Raw genomic sequence first — 15,370 nt, 5'->3', positions numbered from 1 at the left:
TGTAGTGCCACCTATTGGAAGTAGCAATTCTAAAAGTCAAAAGTGGCTCTTTAACAAGCCTTTTCATATGACCTAGGATTTATGCCAGATCAGAACCTCAATTTGCAGACATGGTGTTTCGGGATTGTCCTTCGTCAGTGCAAAGTATGAGGTCTGGTCTGGTTTTATGAGAAGCTAAAGTGGGGTTCCAGATCAGACCTCATACTTTGCACTGACGAGGGACAATCATCCCGAAACACTGTGTCTGCAAATTGAGGTACTGATCTAGCATAAATTCTAGATCATATAAAAAGGCTTGTTAAAGAGCCACTTTTGACTTTTAGGATTGCTACTTCCAATAGGTGGCACTAGAGTTTGTCTCCTTCCTCCCTGAAGAGCTTAAAAAATCCTTCAAATCCAAAAAACATGGCACTGATCCCCAAATGTATTATATCAGAAGATTTTTTTATTCGGCTACTATAAAATATTACAACACGTTTCGGCTAAAAATCTTAAAAAAAGATAGCCTTCTCCAGGTAAAATAACATGACGGTCGAGGTCTGAGAGATCAACTGTCATGTTATTTTACCTGAAGAAGGCTATCTTTTTTTAAGATTTTTTTAAGATTTTTAGCAGAAACGCGTTGTAATATTTTATGTAATATTTTATAGTAGCCAAATAAAAATTCTTCTGATATTATACATTTGGGGATCAGCGCCACGTTTTTTGGATCTGAAGGATTTTTCAAGCACTTCAGTTTACTGGTTTCCTGTGGAGGTGATTTAACAGTGTATCAAATCCTAGTGAGCAGCAGATCAGCACTAGAGATGAGCGAACCGGTCGCGGTTCGGCTCGAGGTCGGTTCGCCGAACCGAGGTCCGTTCGAGTTCGGTTCGTCGAACGTTCGACGAACTGAACTCGAATCGCATAGAAAACAATGGCAGGCATTCACAAACACATAAAAACACCTGGAAAACACCCTCAAAGGTGTCCAAAAGGTGACAAACAACTCACAACACAACACAAACACATGGGAAAGTGACAAGGACATATACTCATGTGAAAACAAAAGAGCTGGACAAGGAAAAAGAGGAGGAGACACAGATATATGAGTATATGCAAGGAAACATCGATGCCATTACTGAGCAACTTGAGCCCTACTCATTTTAGGCTTCAAATCTGGATAAATTGCCTGAGCTTGCCACGTACGCCTTGGGGATCTTGTCGTGTCCTGCAGCCAGCGTTCTCTCGGAACCTGTCTTCAGTGCTGCTGGGGGTCTGCTGGCAGATAAGCACACGTGTCTGTCCACTGACAATGTGGACATGGCTCTCCGAGGACTTTTCTTCCCCTGGGTCAGCCAGGGGAGGTTAAAGGCACGCGTATTTTTGAGAGTGCTTCATGCAAAGCATCTTTTTCTTTTTCAAAAGGGGGGTCAACTGATGCCAGTCAAGTGGGGTGTGTATGGCCCAATTAGTGGAAACGAGGGAGACTGTGGTTGGAGTCCCCTCGCTGTGTTTCTAAAAGAACCAAGATGAACAAGTCATGGCTCTCAGAGGACTTTTCTTCCCCTGGGTCATCCAGAGGACGGGAAAGGCACGCGTATTTTTGAGAGTGCTTCATGCAAAGCATCTTTTTCTTTTTCAAAAGGGGGGTCAATTGATGCCAGTCAAGTGGGGTGTGTGTGGCCCAATTAGTGGCAACGAGGGAGACTGTGGTTGGAGTCCCCTCGCTGTGTTTCTAAAAGAACCAAGATGAACAAGTCATGGCTCTCAGAGGACTTTTCTTCCCCTGGGTCATCCAGGGGAGGCGAAAGGCACGCGTATTTTTGAGAGTGCTTCATGCAAAGCATCTTTTTCATTTTGAAAAGGGGGGTCAACTGATGCCAGTCAAGTGGGGTGTGTGTGGCCCAATTAGTGGCAACGAGGGAGACTGTGGTTGGAGTCCCCTCGCTGTGTTTCTAAAAGAACCAAGATGAACAAGTCATGGCTCTCAGAGGACTTTTCTTCCCCTGGGTCATCCAGGGGACGGGAAAGGCACGCGTATTTTTGAGAGTGCTTCATGCAAAGCATCTTTTTCATTTTGAAAAGGGGGGTCAACTGATGCCAGTCAAGTGGGGTGTGTGTGGCCCAATTAGTGGCAACGAGGGAGACTGTGGTTGGAGTCCCCTCGCTGTGTTTCTAAAAGAACCAAGATGAACAAGTCATGGTTCTCAGAGGACTTTTCTTCCCCTGGGTCAGCCAGGGGAGGCGAAAGGCACGCGTATTTTTGAGAGTGCTTCATGCAAAGCATCTTTTTCTTTTTCAAAAGGGGGGTCAACTGATGCCAGTCAAGTGGGGTGTGTGTGGCCCAATTAGTGGCAACGAGGGAGACTGTGGTTGGAGTCCCCTCACTGTGTTTCTAAAAGAACCAAGATGAACAAGTCATGGCTCTCAGAGAACTTTTCTTCCCCTGGTTCAGCCAGGGGAGGCGAAAGGCACGCGTATTTTTGAGAGTGCTTCATGCAAACCATCTTTTTCTTTTTCAAAAGGGGGGTCAACTGATGCCAGTCAAGTGGGGTGTGTATGGCCCAATTAGTGGAAACGAGGGAGACTGTGGTTGGAGTCCCCTCGCTGTGTTTCTAAAAGAACCAAGATGAACAAGTCATGGCTCTCAGAGGACTTTTCTTCCCCTGGGTCATCCAGGGGACGGGAAAGGCACGCGTATTTTTGAGAGTGCTTCATGCAAAGCATCTTTTTCATTTTGAAAAGGGGGGTCAACTGATGCCAGTCAAGTGGGGTGTGTGTGGCCCATTTAGTGGCAACGAGGGAGACTGTGGTTGGAGTCCCCTCGCTGTGTTTTACATGATTTTCGAAGGGCATGACATGCCTAAGAGGTTGAGTTTCATCTTCTGCAACTTGTTGGCAACAGAAAGGCTGCCTTTACACCCTTTTGAGACCGAGGATTTTCGAGACCTTATGCCCATTGCAGTGCCCCAAGAGCCGATGGCCAGTCGTCACTCCTTCTCCAAGAAAGGCGTGCCCGCGCTACCACAGGAGGTCGCACACAACCTCACCGATTCCTTGAGAAACTCTGTGTGTGACAGGGTGCATTTCACCACAGATACTTGGACCAGTAAGCATGGACAGGAGAGTTACATGTTGCTGACTGGGCACTGGGTAACTATGGTGAGAGATGGAGAAGGGTTTGCTGTACAAGTCTTGCCGTCCCCACGACTTGTGTGTCAATCCTTCCTATGTATGTACAAGTTCCTCCACTGCTTCTGCCTCCTTAACCTCATGTGGGTCCTCCACCTCGGCCCAAACCCTGTGTGGTCAGGCCACCCTTCCTTGTAACTGCGCCTAAGGAATCCCACACACCTCCTTACTATGCTGGCAGCAGAGCTCAAGGCCATCAGGAGGTCAAATGTTTACTTTGAAATGTAGGGGAAATGTGAGACACCACTGAGGAATTGTGGACGGTTAGCTCTGGAGAGTGAGATCGAGTTTCATCAATGGTTGTCTACACTCAACCAGCAGTCAGGGAAGGTCGGGTGCGCCAATGATGCAAACCAGTCTGCGACCCTTCTTCAGGGCAATGTGACACACGTGCCTTGTATGGCTCACGTGTTGAATCTGATTCTCCAGCAATTTTTAAAATACCATCCCGGCCTACATGGCCTTGTGCATCGGGCACGCTGCTATGTGCTCACTTTCATCCTTCGCACCCAGCAGCTCAACAACTTTCATCGCTCCTGAAGTCTTAGGGTCTGGCGGTTAAACGCCTGAAATGCGATGTTCCGACATGCAGGAATTTGAATCTGCACATGTTTCAGCGTCTGTGGCAGCACCGCAGAGCCCTGCTGAAATACGGTATGACGTATACCCTGGGCTAACTTGATCCAGAGGGGGTGCAGATCACGCTGCTGGAGTGGTGTCAGATCAAGGACCTATGCACCCTTCTACACAGTTTACAAATATCGACGAAGATCTTTAGCACTGGCGATGCCATTCTCAGCGTGACAATTCTGGTCATCTACAAGATGGAGCACACTGTATGCATTATTCGGAGTCAGGTGTTGGTCCAAGAGGAAGGGGAGGAAGTACAGGAGGAGTCATATGCAATAGGGATAATAAGATCTACAAGGTCCAGACGGTGAGCGGCACCTAGGCGGAAGTCAAGGGACGGTGGGGGAGAGGGATTAACAAGGGCGCATAGTATCAGCAAAAATTGTTGAGGAAGGTGCAGGAGCCCATGAAGAAATGGAGGACGAACTGGCGATGGGCATGGAAGACTCAGCAGATGAGTGAGAGCTTGCTCACATTTAAGTTGTGCGAGGTTGGGGGGAGAGGGCAGAGGAAGGAGGCACGATTCTCACCTCTCTGCCACCAACACACCAAGGACTTGGTCCTCCTGGATGCACAAGACACATGAGCGCCTTCTTGCTGCACTACCTACAACATGACCCTCGGATTGTACGAATTCGAAGTAATGCTAACTACTGGGTTGCCACACTGTTAGATCCCCGGTACAAGACAAAATTTGGCGAAATAATTCCTGCCATAGAAGTGGACGCACGTGTACAGGAGTATCTTCAGAAGGTGTTACGCAATCTTCGATCTGCTTTTCCAGTAAACACCAGTGCTGCACAGAGTGAATCTCAACGCTTTGTCATGGATAGGAGGAAATGGGCTTTTACTTGTCCACATCTGAGGGACCGAGGGCTGGCTGCTGGGCTGAGATGGCATTGAGTACGGTGTCCCTGCAGAGTTGCACTTTTGGTCATATACCAAATGAGTTGAAAAAGGACAGATGCTGGTGGAAAGGGGAACAGGTGTGTTGGAAAGGGGAAAAAAGTTTTTGTCCGTGGGTTTGGTGGTTAAGCAAAAGTAACATTTGATGAAGAAACACCATCTGTTACGGTGGGACTGGCAGATTTGGATAAGGTGGTATATACTATGTTACCGCTATATAACGAAAATTAATAAGAAAAGAAAGAGAAAGGTATATATCCCCATCAGCAGTCAATATCCACCGTGCTCCCAGATGGAAAAGGAGAGGTTGGCAACTGGAAGGTTAGGTGGAGGATACAGATCTGTGTGGCTATGAAACTAATAGTTGCCTGAACCGAGTTAGACGCCACTCGGATCTTGAGACTGGGAGCCCTGTTAGCGTCACAGGGTCCACACGCCCACCCAGCCCAGGAACTCCCTGTTAACATCACAGGGGCCATTGAGTACGCTGACCGTGTGCATTGGGGCCACACCTGTGGACAGCAGGCGCATCAGCAGCAGCAGGCCTGTTAATGCCACTGGGCTGCACAAGCAGGACTGGTAGGACAGGAGCTGGTCTTAACCGTTCTGCGTTACCAACTGTGGTGGCGGCCTGCATCGACGCCCTATCCGTGCCTACCTCTGGCCTAAAGCCGCAATGGGTTCAACACATGGAGGTGTGCTCTTTCGGAGCATAATAGAAGACTGCGCACCTCCTTGTTGGCTCCAGCCCGTTTTATAACCTGGGTCACCCCAAACCAGGGTGGACCACAATGCACCTCCTGGAGACAAAAGAAGGGTGACACGTCATGAGTGGCATAACTAGCGTCCTATTTGGAACCGCAACTTCAATAATGACCTCATGGCTTCCACGACACAAACACCTCACCAGTCATCGTCTGACCATCAATAATGAGGTGACAAGTCATAGGGGCGGGCCTCTGCAAGCCATTTGGGAGTGGCCTGGCCACATCGTCAGGACACCTGATGCCCTGTGGTCTATATGGGCCCCCCCACATCAGGGGCAGGGCCAAAGAGTTCATTACCGGACCTAGTTTCTGATGCAGTAAGTGCCTGAGCATGGTCAGTTGCATGAAATAGAGTCTCTGAAAAAAGACTATCAACTTTAGCATGGTGTCTCGGCACAAAACAGGACTTAGACCCGGCACGGAATGCAAGTACCTGTGCAAAGAGGCTTTTCACACTAAGTGTGGGAGCATGCGCTGTATCCCGAAATGAAGACTTAGGGTATGTGCGCACGTTGCTTTTTACCTGCTTTTTACCTGCTTTTTTGCTGCTTTTTCTTCTGCGCTGTTTAATGCCAAAATGGATGTGTTCTTCTATTCAAGCAAAGTCTATGGGAATTTGGGTTTCTTGTTCACACTATGTTGTTCAAAATGCTGCCTTTTTGAGGCAGAACTTTGGTCAAAAACTCAGCTTTGCAGTGCAAAACCCAAATGGCAAAAACAATTGACATGTTGCTTCTTTGAAAAGCTGAGTTTTTGACCAAAGTTCTGCCTCAAAAAGGCAGCATTTTGAACAACATAGTGTGAACAAGAAACCCAAATTCCCATAGACTTTGCTTGAATAGAAGAACACATCCATTTTGGCATTAAACAGCGCAGAAGAAAAAGCAGCAAAAAAGCAGGGAAAAAGCAGGTAAAAAGCAACGTGCGCACATACCCTTAGCGTCAGGAAGGGCACAGTCAGGCTGAGCATACTCACTAGGCGAAACACTGTAGTTAGGCTGCAGCTGGGGTAAATCGGCACACGCATGCGCACTAGCTGCCTCTCCACACTTACACGTGGAGGAGAAATTGCTCTTCGGGTGTGGACTTGGAGATGCTGTCTATGAACAGAAGGAAAAGCTAAAGGAAGCCTCACTTTCTATCCCTCCGAATTATCAAATGCAGCAAGGAATTCCCTGAGTTTGCTATAACATTAGCGTAGCAAAATGTGCATGAGGGTGTCATGCAGAGGTGCTAGAAATAGCTTGTCACCAGTGGGGCACTAATGGAATACAACAGCCAGTTCTATGATGCCACTAAATGGCAGTATTTTTTGCTATCATTATAGCTTATTAAAAACAGAGCAGGAGGGTGTCATGTAGAGGTGCTGCACATAGATTTGCACCAGTGGGGCATTAATGGAGTACAACAGCCACTTCTTGTATGCCAATAAGTTTACTCAATTTTTGGTATTATAATGTCTTAGTAAGTAACTATGAGTTTGAGTGTGCAATGCAGGTAGAGGTGCTGCAAATATCTTTGCACTAGTGGGACTATACAGAAGTCCAATAGCCACGTTTAGGATGCCACTAAGTTTCCTCAGTGTTTGCTAGTATAATGGCTTAGTAACTATGAGTTTGAGTGTGCAATGCAGGCAGACGTGCTGCAAATATCTGTGCACTACTGGGACTATACAGAAGTCCAATAGCCACGTTTAGGATGCCACTAAGTTTCCTCAGTGTTTGCTAGTATAATGGCTTAGTAACTATGAGTTTGAGTGTGCAATGCAGGCAGACGTGCTGCAAATATCTGTGCACTACTGGGACTATACAGAAGTCCAATAGCCACGTTTAGGATGCCACTAAATTTCCTCAGTGTTTGCTAGTATAATGGCTTAGTAACTATGAGTTTGAGTGTGCAATGCAGGCAGACGTGCTGCAAATATCTTTGCACTAGTGGGACGATACAGAAGTCCAACAGCCACGTTTAGGATGCCACTAAGTTTCCTCAGTGTTTGCTAGTATAATGGCTTAGTAACTATGAGTTTGAGTGTGCAATGCAGGCAGACGTGCTGCAAATATCTTTGCACTAGTGGGACGATACAGAAGTCCAACAGCCACGTTTAGGATGCCACTAAGTTTCCTCAGTGTTTGCTAGTATAATGGCTTAGTAACTATGAGTTTGAGTGTGCAATGCAGGCAGACGTGCTGCAAATATCTTTGCACTAGTGGGACGATACAGAAGTCCAACAGCCACGTTTAGGATGCCACTAAGTTTCCTCAGTGTTTGCTAGGTTAATGGCTTAGTAACTATGAGTTTGAGTGTGCAATGCAGGCAGACGTGCTGCAAATATCTTTGCACTAGTGGGACGATACAGAAGTCCAACAGCCACGTTTAGGATGCCACTAAGTTTCCTCAGTGTTTGCTAGTATAATGGCTTAGTAACTATGAGTTTGAGTGTGCAATGCAGGCAGACGTGCTGCAAATATCTTTGCACTAGTGGGACAATACAGAAGTCCAACAGCCACGTTTAGGATGCCACTAAGTTCACTCAGTGTTTGCTAGTATAATGGCTTAGTAACAATGAGTTTGAGTGTGCAATGCAGGCAGACGTGCTGCAAATATCTGTGCACTACTGGGACTATACAGAAGTCCAACAGCCACGTTTAGGATGCCACTAAGTTCACTCAGTGTTTGCTAGTATAATGGCTTAGTAACAATGAGTTTGAGTGTGCAATGCAGGCAGACGTGCTGCAAATATCTGTGCACTAGTGGGACTATACAGAAGTCCAATAGCCACTTTAGGATGCCACTAAGTTCACTCAGTGTTTGCTAGTATAATGGCTTAGTAACAATGAGTTTGAGTGTGCAAAGGGCAGGAGGGTACAGTGGCAGGGTTGTGGGGCTCTGGGTAGAGGAAAGGAAGTCTGCCTTTCTATCCCTCCTAATGCGGAAATGCAGCGAGGAAATCCCTGACCTTAGCTACACAGACGCTGTCATCTTGTGTAGCTGTTAAACTCTGTTTTAAACTCTGTCACCTATGGCTCTGACCCTGCCGGTTTGAGCCCTTAAAAGGACTGATAGAAAGTGCTATCCCTATGCTGTCCAGCGCTGTGTATGGAGCGTATACAGCAGTATCGGCGATAGGAGCTGCGCCAGTGATGTCTGACACCAAGGACGCAGAAGAGATAATGGCGTGCTGGAGGAAAATGTCCGGTTTTATAATGCAGGGACATGTGACATGGACATCCTATCACACATGCCATTGCTTCTCTGGCTAAAAGTCCACTTAGCTGTGTGTGTGTCTGGGATTGGCTGACATGCTGGCCCTCCCCACTACACGCGCGCGCTTAGTGAAGGAAGACAAGGAAAAAAAAAAAAATGTCGATCGCCATTATCCATACAGCAGTGATCTGAATGCGCTGTTCACGCACACTATACACTGAAATGTCATAATAGTGTGAGTCACAGAGTGACTTACACTATTACAGCGGATATATTTCAAGTTGGGTTTGACCTAACTTGAAACAAGGTGAGTGCAATTTATGCACATTTCTTAATCATTTTTTGTGCTTTTGAACTGCTACATTTAGAGTGGCGCCGCGTGTGTCCCTTTTTATTTTAAACCCCTCAAGTTTTACCCTCATTCTACCTGAAGAGACAATTTGAATATATCCCAGAAGTGCATTGCAGCTATAAGACTCCTCACCACTGAAACGTTCTCCCCTTAGAAGAATAAAGAAATTTGAGTGCCCATCCTACCGTATATATTTTTTGGTAATTGGGGCTGCTATCCCAGAATTCGGGCACATCTGTGTGAAGGAAATGCCTGCCTGGATTTCTACTCTGCATATATTACACTTAGGATAGGAGATATATTGCCGATCACTGGCTTACGCCAACTGAGACCCTTAGGGATCTCAAGAATCAGGCTCTGCAGTGAATGGAGCAGGGTTTGCATGCTCGACCTTGATTGAACTTCTTCCCGTACACTTATGTTTCTGCACATCTCACTGACTCTTGTTATCTGTTCGCGGATATAACATCACCAGCTGTGGTTAAAATCCTGCAGAAAATAACTGCTTACATTATGCCTCTGTCGATAGCTGATGTTTATTACCTATAAGACCCATATCTAATGTCAGAAGCCTCTTACCTTTCTTCTCTCGTGTCATCTCCATTTATACTAATGTTATTCCCTTATCTTCGGCAGGAGAGACTATTTCTCAGTATATCAAACTACATATTCACCGCAATCTTTGTAGCTGAGATGACATTAAAGGTACGTCAATGTATTCCAATCCGAGTCAGTCAAATATTTATTCACGTTTGTCCTCTCTTTATGGAAATGAAGCTCTGATCATCTTTTTTTCTTCCAGCGTAATCTGTCTCTATGTCTTTCATTGTTTTCTTCAGGTGGTTTCTCTAGGACTTTATTTTGGGGACCAGGCTTATCTCCGCAGTAGCTGGAATATACTAGATGGGTTTCTTGTCTTCGTGTCTTTAATTGATATTGTGGTTTCTGTGGCATCTGCCGGTGGAGCAAAAATTCTTGGAGTTTTGAGAGTTTTACGTCTTTTACGGACATTACGACCTCTAAGGTGAGTGGAAGTCAACATTCATTTGCTTACAGGCAGTAACAATCTGGTGACAGAGAGTATCAATATACATTTTTTTTCCTGTAGAACCTCAATTCCAAAAAATGTTGAGATGTTGTGTAAAATGTAAAGAAAACAAAAATAGAGAAGTTCGATTCGGTTTGGGACTTGACCTGAACCCTAATGGAAGTGACTAATTGGGCAGGTCAGGTCTCCGACCACATGCAGTCAGCCATAAACAGATCACTTCGTTGGAAGGATGGGCGGTGTTTTTCAATTTTTTTTTTAGTTTGGTGCACACTACATCTGATCATGCTGTTGTTACCACCAGTACGTGCTGTTCAAATACTGCAAGCGGCTCACACTGGGCTGAGCACAGAGCGTACCCGAGCACTGAGTGTACCCAAGCACCGAGTTTACCCGAGCACAGTGATGTTCGCCTAAGTGGTTTGCATACGTACACCGAACTCTAAACCCAAACTCTGCTTTTTTGTAAAGTCTGTATTTGGTACGAACCTCGAACATTAGATTCCCTCATGTCTAAACAAGAATGCAATGCTTTAGAATTCTTTTATAGCCATATTTTATTAACAACAGATCACAGATCATATATCATACGGTGACTATTAACCAGTTTTCCATTTAAATTAAAAAAAATTAAGCAATGTAGAAATTGATGGCATCAACGTATCTCAAAAAATTAGGATAGGGCCATGTCTCCCATTATGTAAATGTCTGGGAAGTGAGGAGACAATTGCTGGAGTTTTGGGAGAGGGGTGTTGTCCCATTCTTGTCTGATGTTGCATTCTTGCTGCTCCATATTTTTGGGTCTTCTTTGCTAGATTTTTTGTTTCATAATGCACAATTTTTTTTTACTTGATGAAGGGTCTGAACTGAAGACTGGTTCATCACCTGAACTCTTCTTCTGTGAAGCCATGCTGTTGTGATGGATGCAGTATGTGGCTTAGCATTGTTTTGCTGAAATATACAAGGCCTTCCTTGAAATAGACATTGTCTGGATGAAGTATTTGTTGTTCTAAAACCTCTATATGCTCAGCATTTATAGCACCTTTCATGATGTGTAAGCTGCCCCTGCCATGAACACTAATACAACCACACAATGTACATGGATGTTATAAAACAATTCACATTTTGAATCATCTGTCCACAGAACAATTTTCCATTTTGCTTCAGTTGATTGTATATGAGCTTTGCCCGAGAAAAGACTGCAGTGATTCTAGATTGTGTTCATAGATAACTAGTGATGGGCGAATCCAATCTGTAATTTCAGGATCCGCACTGGATACCTAGTATCCATGCATTGACCCCAAACATGGAGTTTTCAGGGAACTCCCTGTAACTCTTTGGATTCAGTCATCTGGATACGTAAAACAATAATAAAAGAAGAAGAAAAAAAATAGGGACTAAAACAGGAGCATTATACTTACCAAGTCTCCCGCACAACTGTAACACTACTTCTGGGTCGGCTCATTACCCTCATACATATTCACTGTTTCCCCCCATTGGCAGTCCCAACGTCTGTGATTTATGGCAGTCAGACCATGCATGCCTCCACCGTGTGTGACAGCGTCAGTGATTGCTTGGAATCAAACATGCTGTCTTCATCTCTATAGCGGTGTAAAAATAAATAAATAAGTAAATAAATAAATTGGCACAGGGTCCCCCCATATTGTGATATCCAGCACTGATAAAGCATAGGGCTGCAGGCTGCAGCATCCAGCTGTGCGCTTATCTTGGCTGTGTATCAAAAAAGGAGGAACTCTTGTCTCTTGGGTGGGGGTGCGGTGTGACTGTAACCAATCACAGATGCCGGGGCTGTGGGCGGGGAAAGCAGTGAATATGTATGAGGGTAATGAGCAACCCAGGAAGTAGTTTTACACTTGCGCAGGAGACACGGTAAGTATAACATTCTTGCTCTATTCCCCCTAGCCCTTTCTACCACCATTTTAAATCTCAAAGATTAGATCTGTGTCGCCCTGGGCAAGCCAGGGGACACAGATAACAACACCACTACACCCCACACTCCAGGTAGGCACATCTGCTAACCAGAAACCCTTGTTGCCTTCCTCCAAGAGTCTGTTGATGCACACCAGGGGGTGGGCCAGGCGGTTGGCTCCGCCCACCAAGGAGCTCACAACTCTGGAGGCAGGAAGTTACCAGGCAGAACTGTCAGGGAGGAGGAGGTGGAAGGAGGCAGAAGGCCCAGGCAGGGCAAGTGTGAGGAGCAAAAGTAAGAGTAAGCAACCAGAAGTGAAAGTAAGAGAAGTGAAAAAGGAGAAAAGCAAGAAGTGGAGACAGCGCAGAGAGTGTGCAAAGCCTGAGAGCCCAGCTGTGTGTAGGGCTAGAACAGCAAGGTCAGCGACGGCGGTGACTGTCCGGAGTGGGACGGTTCGGAAGTTCCTGGAAGGACCCCGTTGGCTGTGTGCCCGGTGGTCTGGAGCAGTGTTCCGAAGGACAGTCAGCACCGGGGCAGGGGCCTCTCGGACCCCGGCAAGGCTAGGAGTCGCCCAATTTGCCGAATCCGTCAGTGAAGGGGACGTAGATCCCCCAGCAACAAAGTCCCGATTGACGGCAACAGCCCGACCATTACCGGGGAGACACCGCCACCGCCAAGGCACCAGTTTCCCCAGGGCCAGCGCCTGCGGGCAAAGTGTAGAGCTCCTCCGGCCCAGATTGCAGTCGGGGAGCGGGTAACCGGAGGGAATCCACCGATACCATCAGACAACACAGGTGCAAGGAAGAGAGACGTCACCGTCACCTACCGGGAGTGCAGGTGCAGCCGTCTGTGGGACCATCCTACCAGCCGTTGGTTTACCGTACAAACTGTGTCCGTGTCTCAGGCTGAGTGAGTACCACAGTGCCGCAAGGCACAGCGCTGCCCCCGCGTCCCTGCGCCCTCCAGGCCCTACACTTTACATCTCTTCACCGGGCCCCGGGATCACCAACCCCTACCCACGGAGGGGCAACACAACACCTGGCTGCTCCCATCACCATCCCCGGGACCCCCACACTGAGCAGCGGTGGTGCCATCACCACAACCGTGGGTGGCGTCACGAACTATAACCCCAACAAACACCCCCCTTTCACTCACGGGCGAGGAGTGTCGCTCGAGACACCCCGGGATCCGGCCCGCAGCTCGAGCCACCAGGAGCAACTGCCAGACCCGAGCAGAAGGGGTGAGCGCGGTGTGCTGACACCCTCCTCCCCGCCCGCGACAACTTGGCGTCACGAACAGGATCTTACCGCTCTGCCGTCAGGTAGAGGTGCGCCTTGTTACCGCCGGAGGTATCCGGCAGAAAAATTTCAGAAGCCGCCATCTTTGGCGCGAAAAGTTCCCGCTCGAGCGTCTTCTCGAGCAGTAGAGGCGCGAAGGCCAAAACTCCGCCCCGAGAGAGGAGGGGCCGGAAAGAGCTAAGGGGGACGCGATGGCGGCTGGCGGCATGTAGACGCCGCTATAAAAGCGAGGACGCCAGGACCTTGCTAGAAAACCGTTCCTGGAAGCAAACGAACCAGCCGTCATGTGGATGCCGTCCCGCGACACCGTGCCCCCCGCGCCTGGAACCGCGGCGTGGGTAGAGATCCGGACCGCGCAGCTCTACCAACGGCTGCAGGTGAAGATGCAGCTCCTCATGGAGGAGTGGGAGGCCGACATGGCGGACGTTGTAGCCACCGTGCGGAGACGCGAGGAGGAAGCGGAGAAAGGGAGGGTGAGTGACCCACGTCCCGATGCCCTTGAGGGGCCGGTCATCGCGGCTGTGGGGCCCGGTCCAAGCCCTCTCCCTTCGCTGCCTCCCTCGCCACCCGTCCCGGAGGCCGTGACCCCGCCACTAGGCCTGCTACCACCGCAACCGGTAGCAGTACCCAGCGTCCCCGCCCAAGCGGGCCAACCTGTAGCCGGAGCTCGCAGCAGGTCAGCGGTGTTGCCGTGGAAGACTCCGAAGACCGAACCGGAGGCATCCCCTGAGAAACTCCCCGAGCCGGAGCCGAAGACCCGCTCCGAGCCGAAGGCCCGGCAGCGGAAAGCCCCTAAGCCCATCCCCCACACCTCGGCTGAGGTAGCGCCGGGTTGCTGCTGCAAGGCAGCGCCCAAGGCCATGACACCGCGGGATACGCCGCCCACCTTCCTGACGGTGGGTAACGTTCTGGATGTCCCGCGGGGCCCGACCCGTGCGCCGGCGCTGGCAGCGGCGCCGTACTGGGATAGGGAGCCGGTACCGCTGGGCCTGGAGATCGCCGAGAGAGAGAGGAAGAAGGCCGAGCTGGTGGCCAGAGCGATCCGTGAGAAAGAAAATCTCCGGCAAGCGACCTTCCGTGACCGGGGACCGCTGTACGAGGGGCAGGTGAGGCGGTTTGATGTCCGCCGGGGCTACGGGTTCATCTATGAGCCGGGCCTGGAGGCCGAGGTGTTTGTAGCCCGGCGGGACGTGCATGCTCACCTGCCCGAAGAACATCCCGGCCGTAACCTGATGCCGGGAGATATTGTGCAGTATACCCGGCACTTTGGGGAGCGAGGATGGTTTGCGCTGGACGTTAACCTCAGAAGGGGCCCGGAGGCCCGAGCGAGCGCAGACCTTTACCCCTTGCCAGCAGCCCCAGCGCTTGAAAGACCGGAGTAGGGCAATGGAAGCCCGCAGCACCGTCCCCGTTGGGACCATCTGTGTGTTTGTTTGAAAAAGTTGAAAGTTTTGAAAAATGAAAAATGATTACTGAAGTGTTACCTGATTATCTGTGTGATTAGCAACCGGCTGGAGCCGGCACCGTTGTCCCCGTGGGGACCGTTTAAAGTTTATGCATGGGAACTAGCCATGGACAAGCCCGTGAACTCTGCAGGGCAACCACAAACGTTAGTGGCTTGTAAATATGTTGGGTACCGTTACCGTTTCCGCAATGCCGCCTCCGGAGAGGCAGGTTGGAGGGAGGGCCCTGAGCAGAGCAGGCCAGGGCCCAGCCACCAAAGGGACCGGTGGCTACCCTCTGGAGGGGAAGGACAGATCCCGCTCGGGTGACTTGTGCTGGACTGTGGGTCAAGGGGTGCTGCCTGGGTTTTAGGGGCAGCATCAGGGCCAGGTTGCTTGGGTGGGAGAGAGCGGAAACCGTGACCGTACACCGTTGCAACGTTAAAAAGAATATGTGCCTCCCGTCTTGGGAAGAGTTTATTAAAAATGTCATGTATGTTTTGTTTAACCCTGTTATCCCCTTTTTACAGAAAAATAAAACCGGTGTAGGACGGCAGCCCGCGGACGGTCTGCATTTTGCTAAGGGGGAATGTGTCGCCCTGGGCAAGCCAGGGGACAC

General features: G+C 48.9%; 1 protein-coding gene across 4 annotated transcripts in view; it reads left to right on the top strand.

Annotated features, from left to right (window-relative positions):
• CACNA1I (calcium voltage-gated channel subunit alpha1 I) overlaps nucleotides 1-15,370 on the top strand; it is a 1,217,075-nt gene that overhangs the window by 1,010,011 nt on the left and 191,694 nt on the right. For all 4 annotated transcript variants that reach the window (XM_075321783.1, XM_075321781.1, XM_075321782.1 and 1 more), the window contains 2 exons: nucleotides 9,670-9,738; nucleotides 9,873-10,057. In XM_075321783.1, coding sequence (XP_075177898.1) covers nucleotides 9,670-9,738; nucleotides 9,873-10,057 — 254 coding nt within the window. The remainder of the gene's footprint in view (nucleotides 1-9,669; nucleotides 9,739-9,872; nucleotides 10,058-15,370) is intronic.

The sequence above is a fragment of the Anomaloglossus baeobatrachus genome, chromosome 8, assembly GCF_048569485.1.
Source record: "Anomaloglossus baeobatrachus isolate aAnoBae1 chromosome 8, aAnoBae1.hap1, whole genome shotgun sequence".
Taxonomy (NCBI): domain Eukaryota; kingdom Metazoa; phylum Chordata; class Amphibia; order Anura; family Aromobatidae; genus Anomaloglossus; species Anomaloglossus baeobatrachus.
The sequence above is the reverse complement of the archived record's forward strand: the minus strand, read 5'-3'. Positions and strand labels throughout refer to the sequence as shown.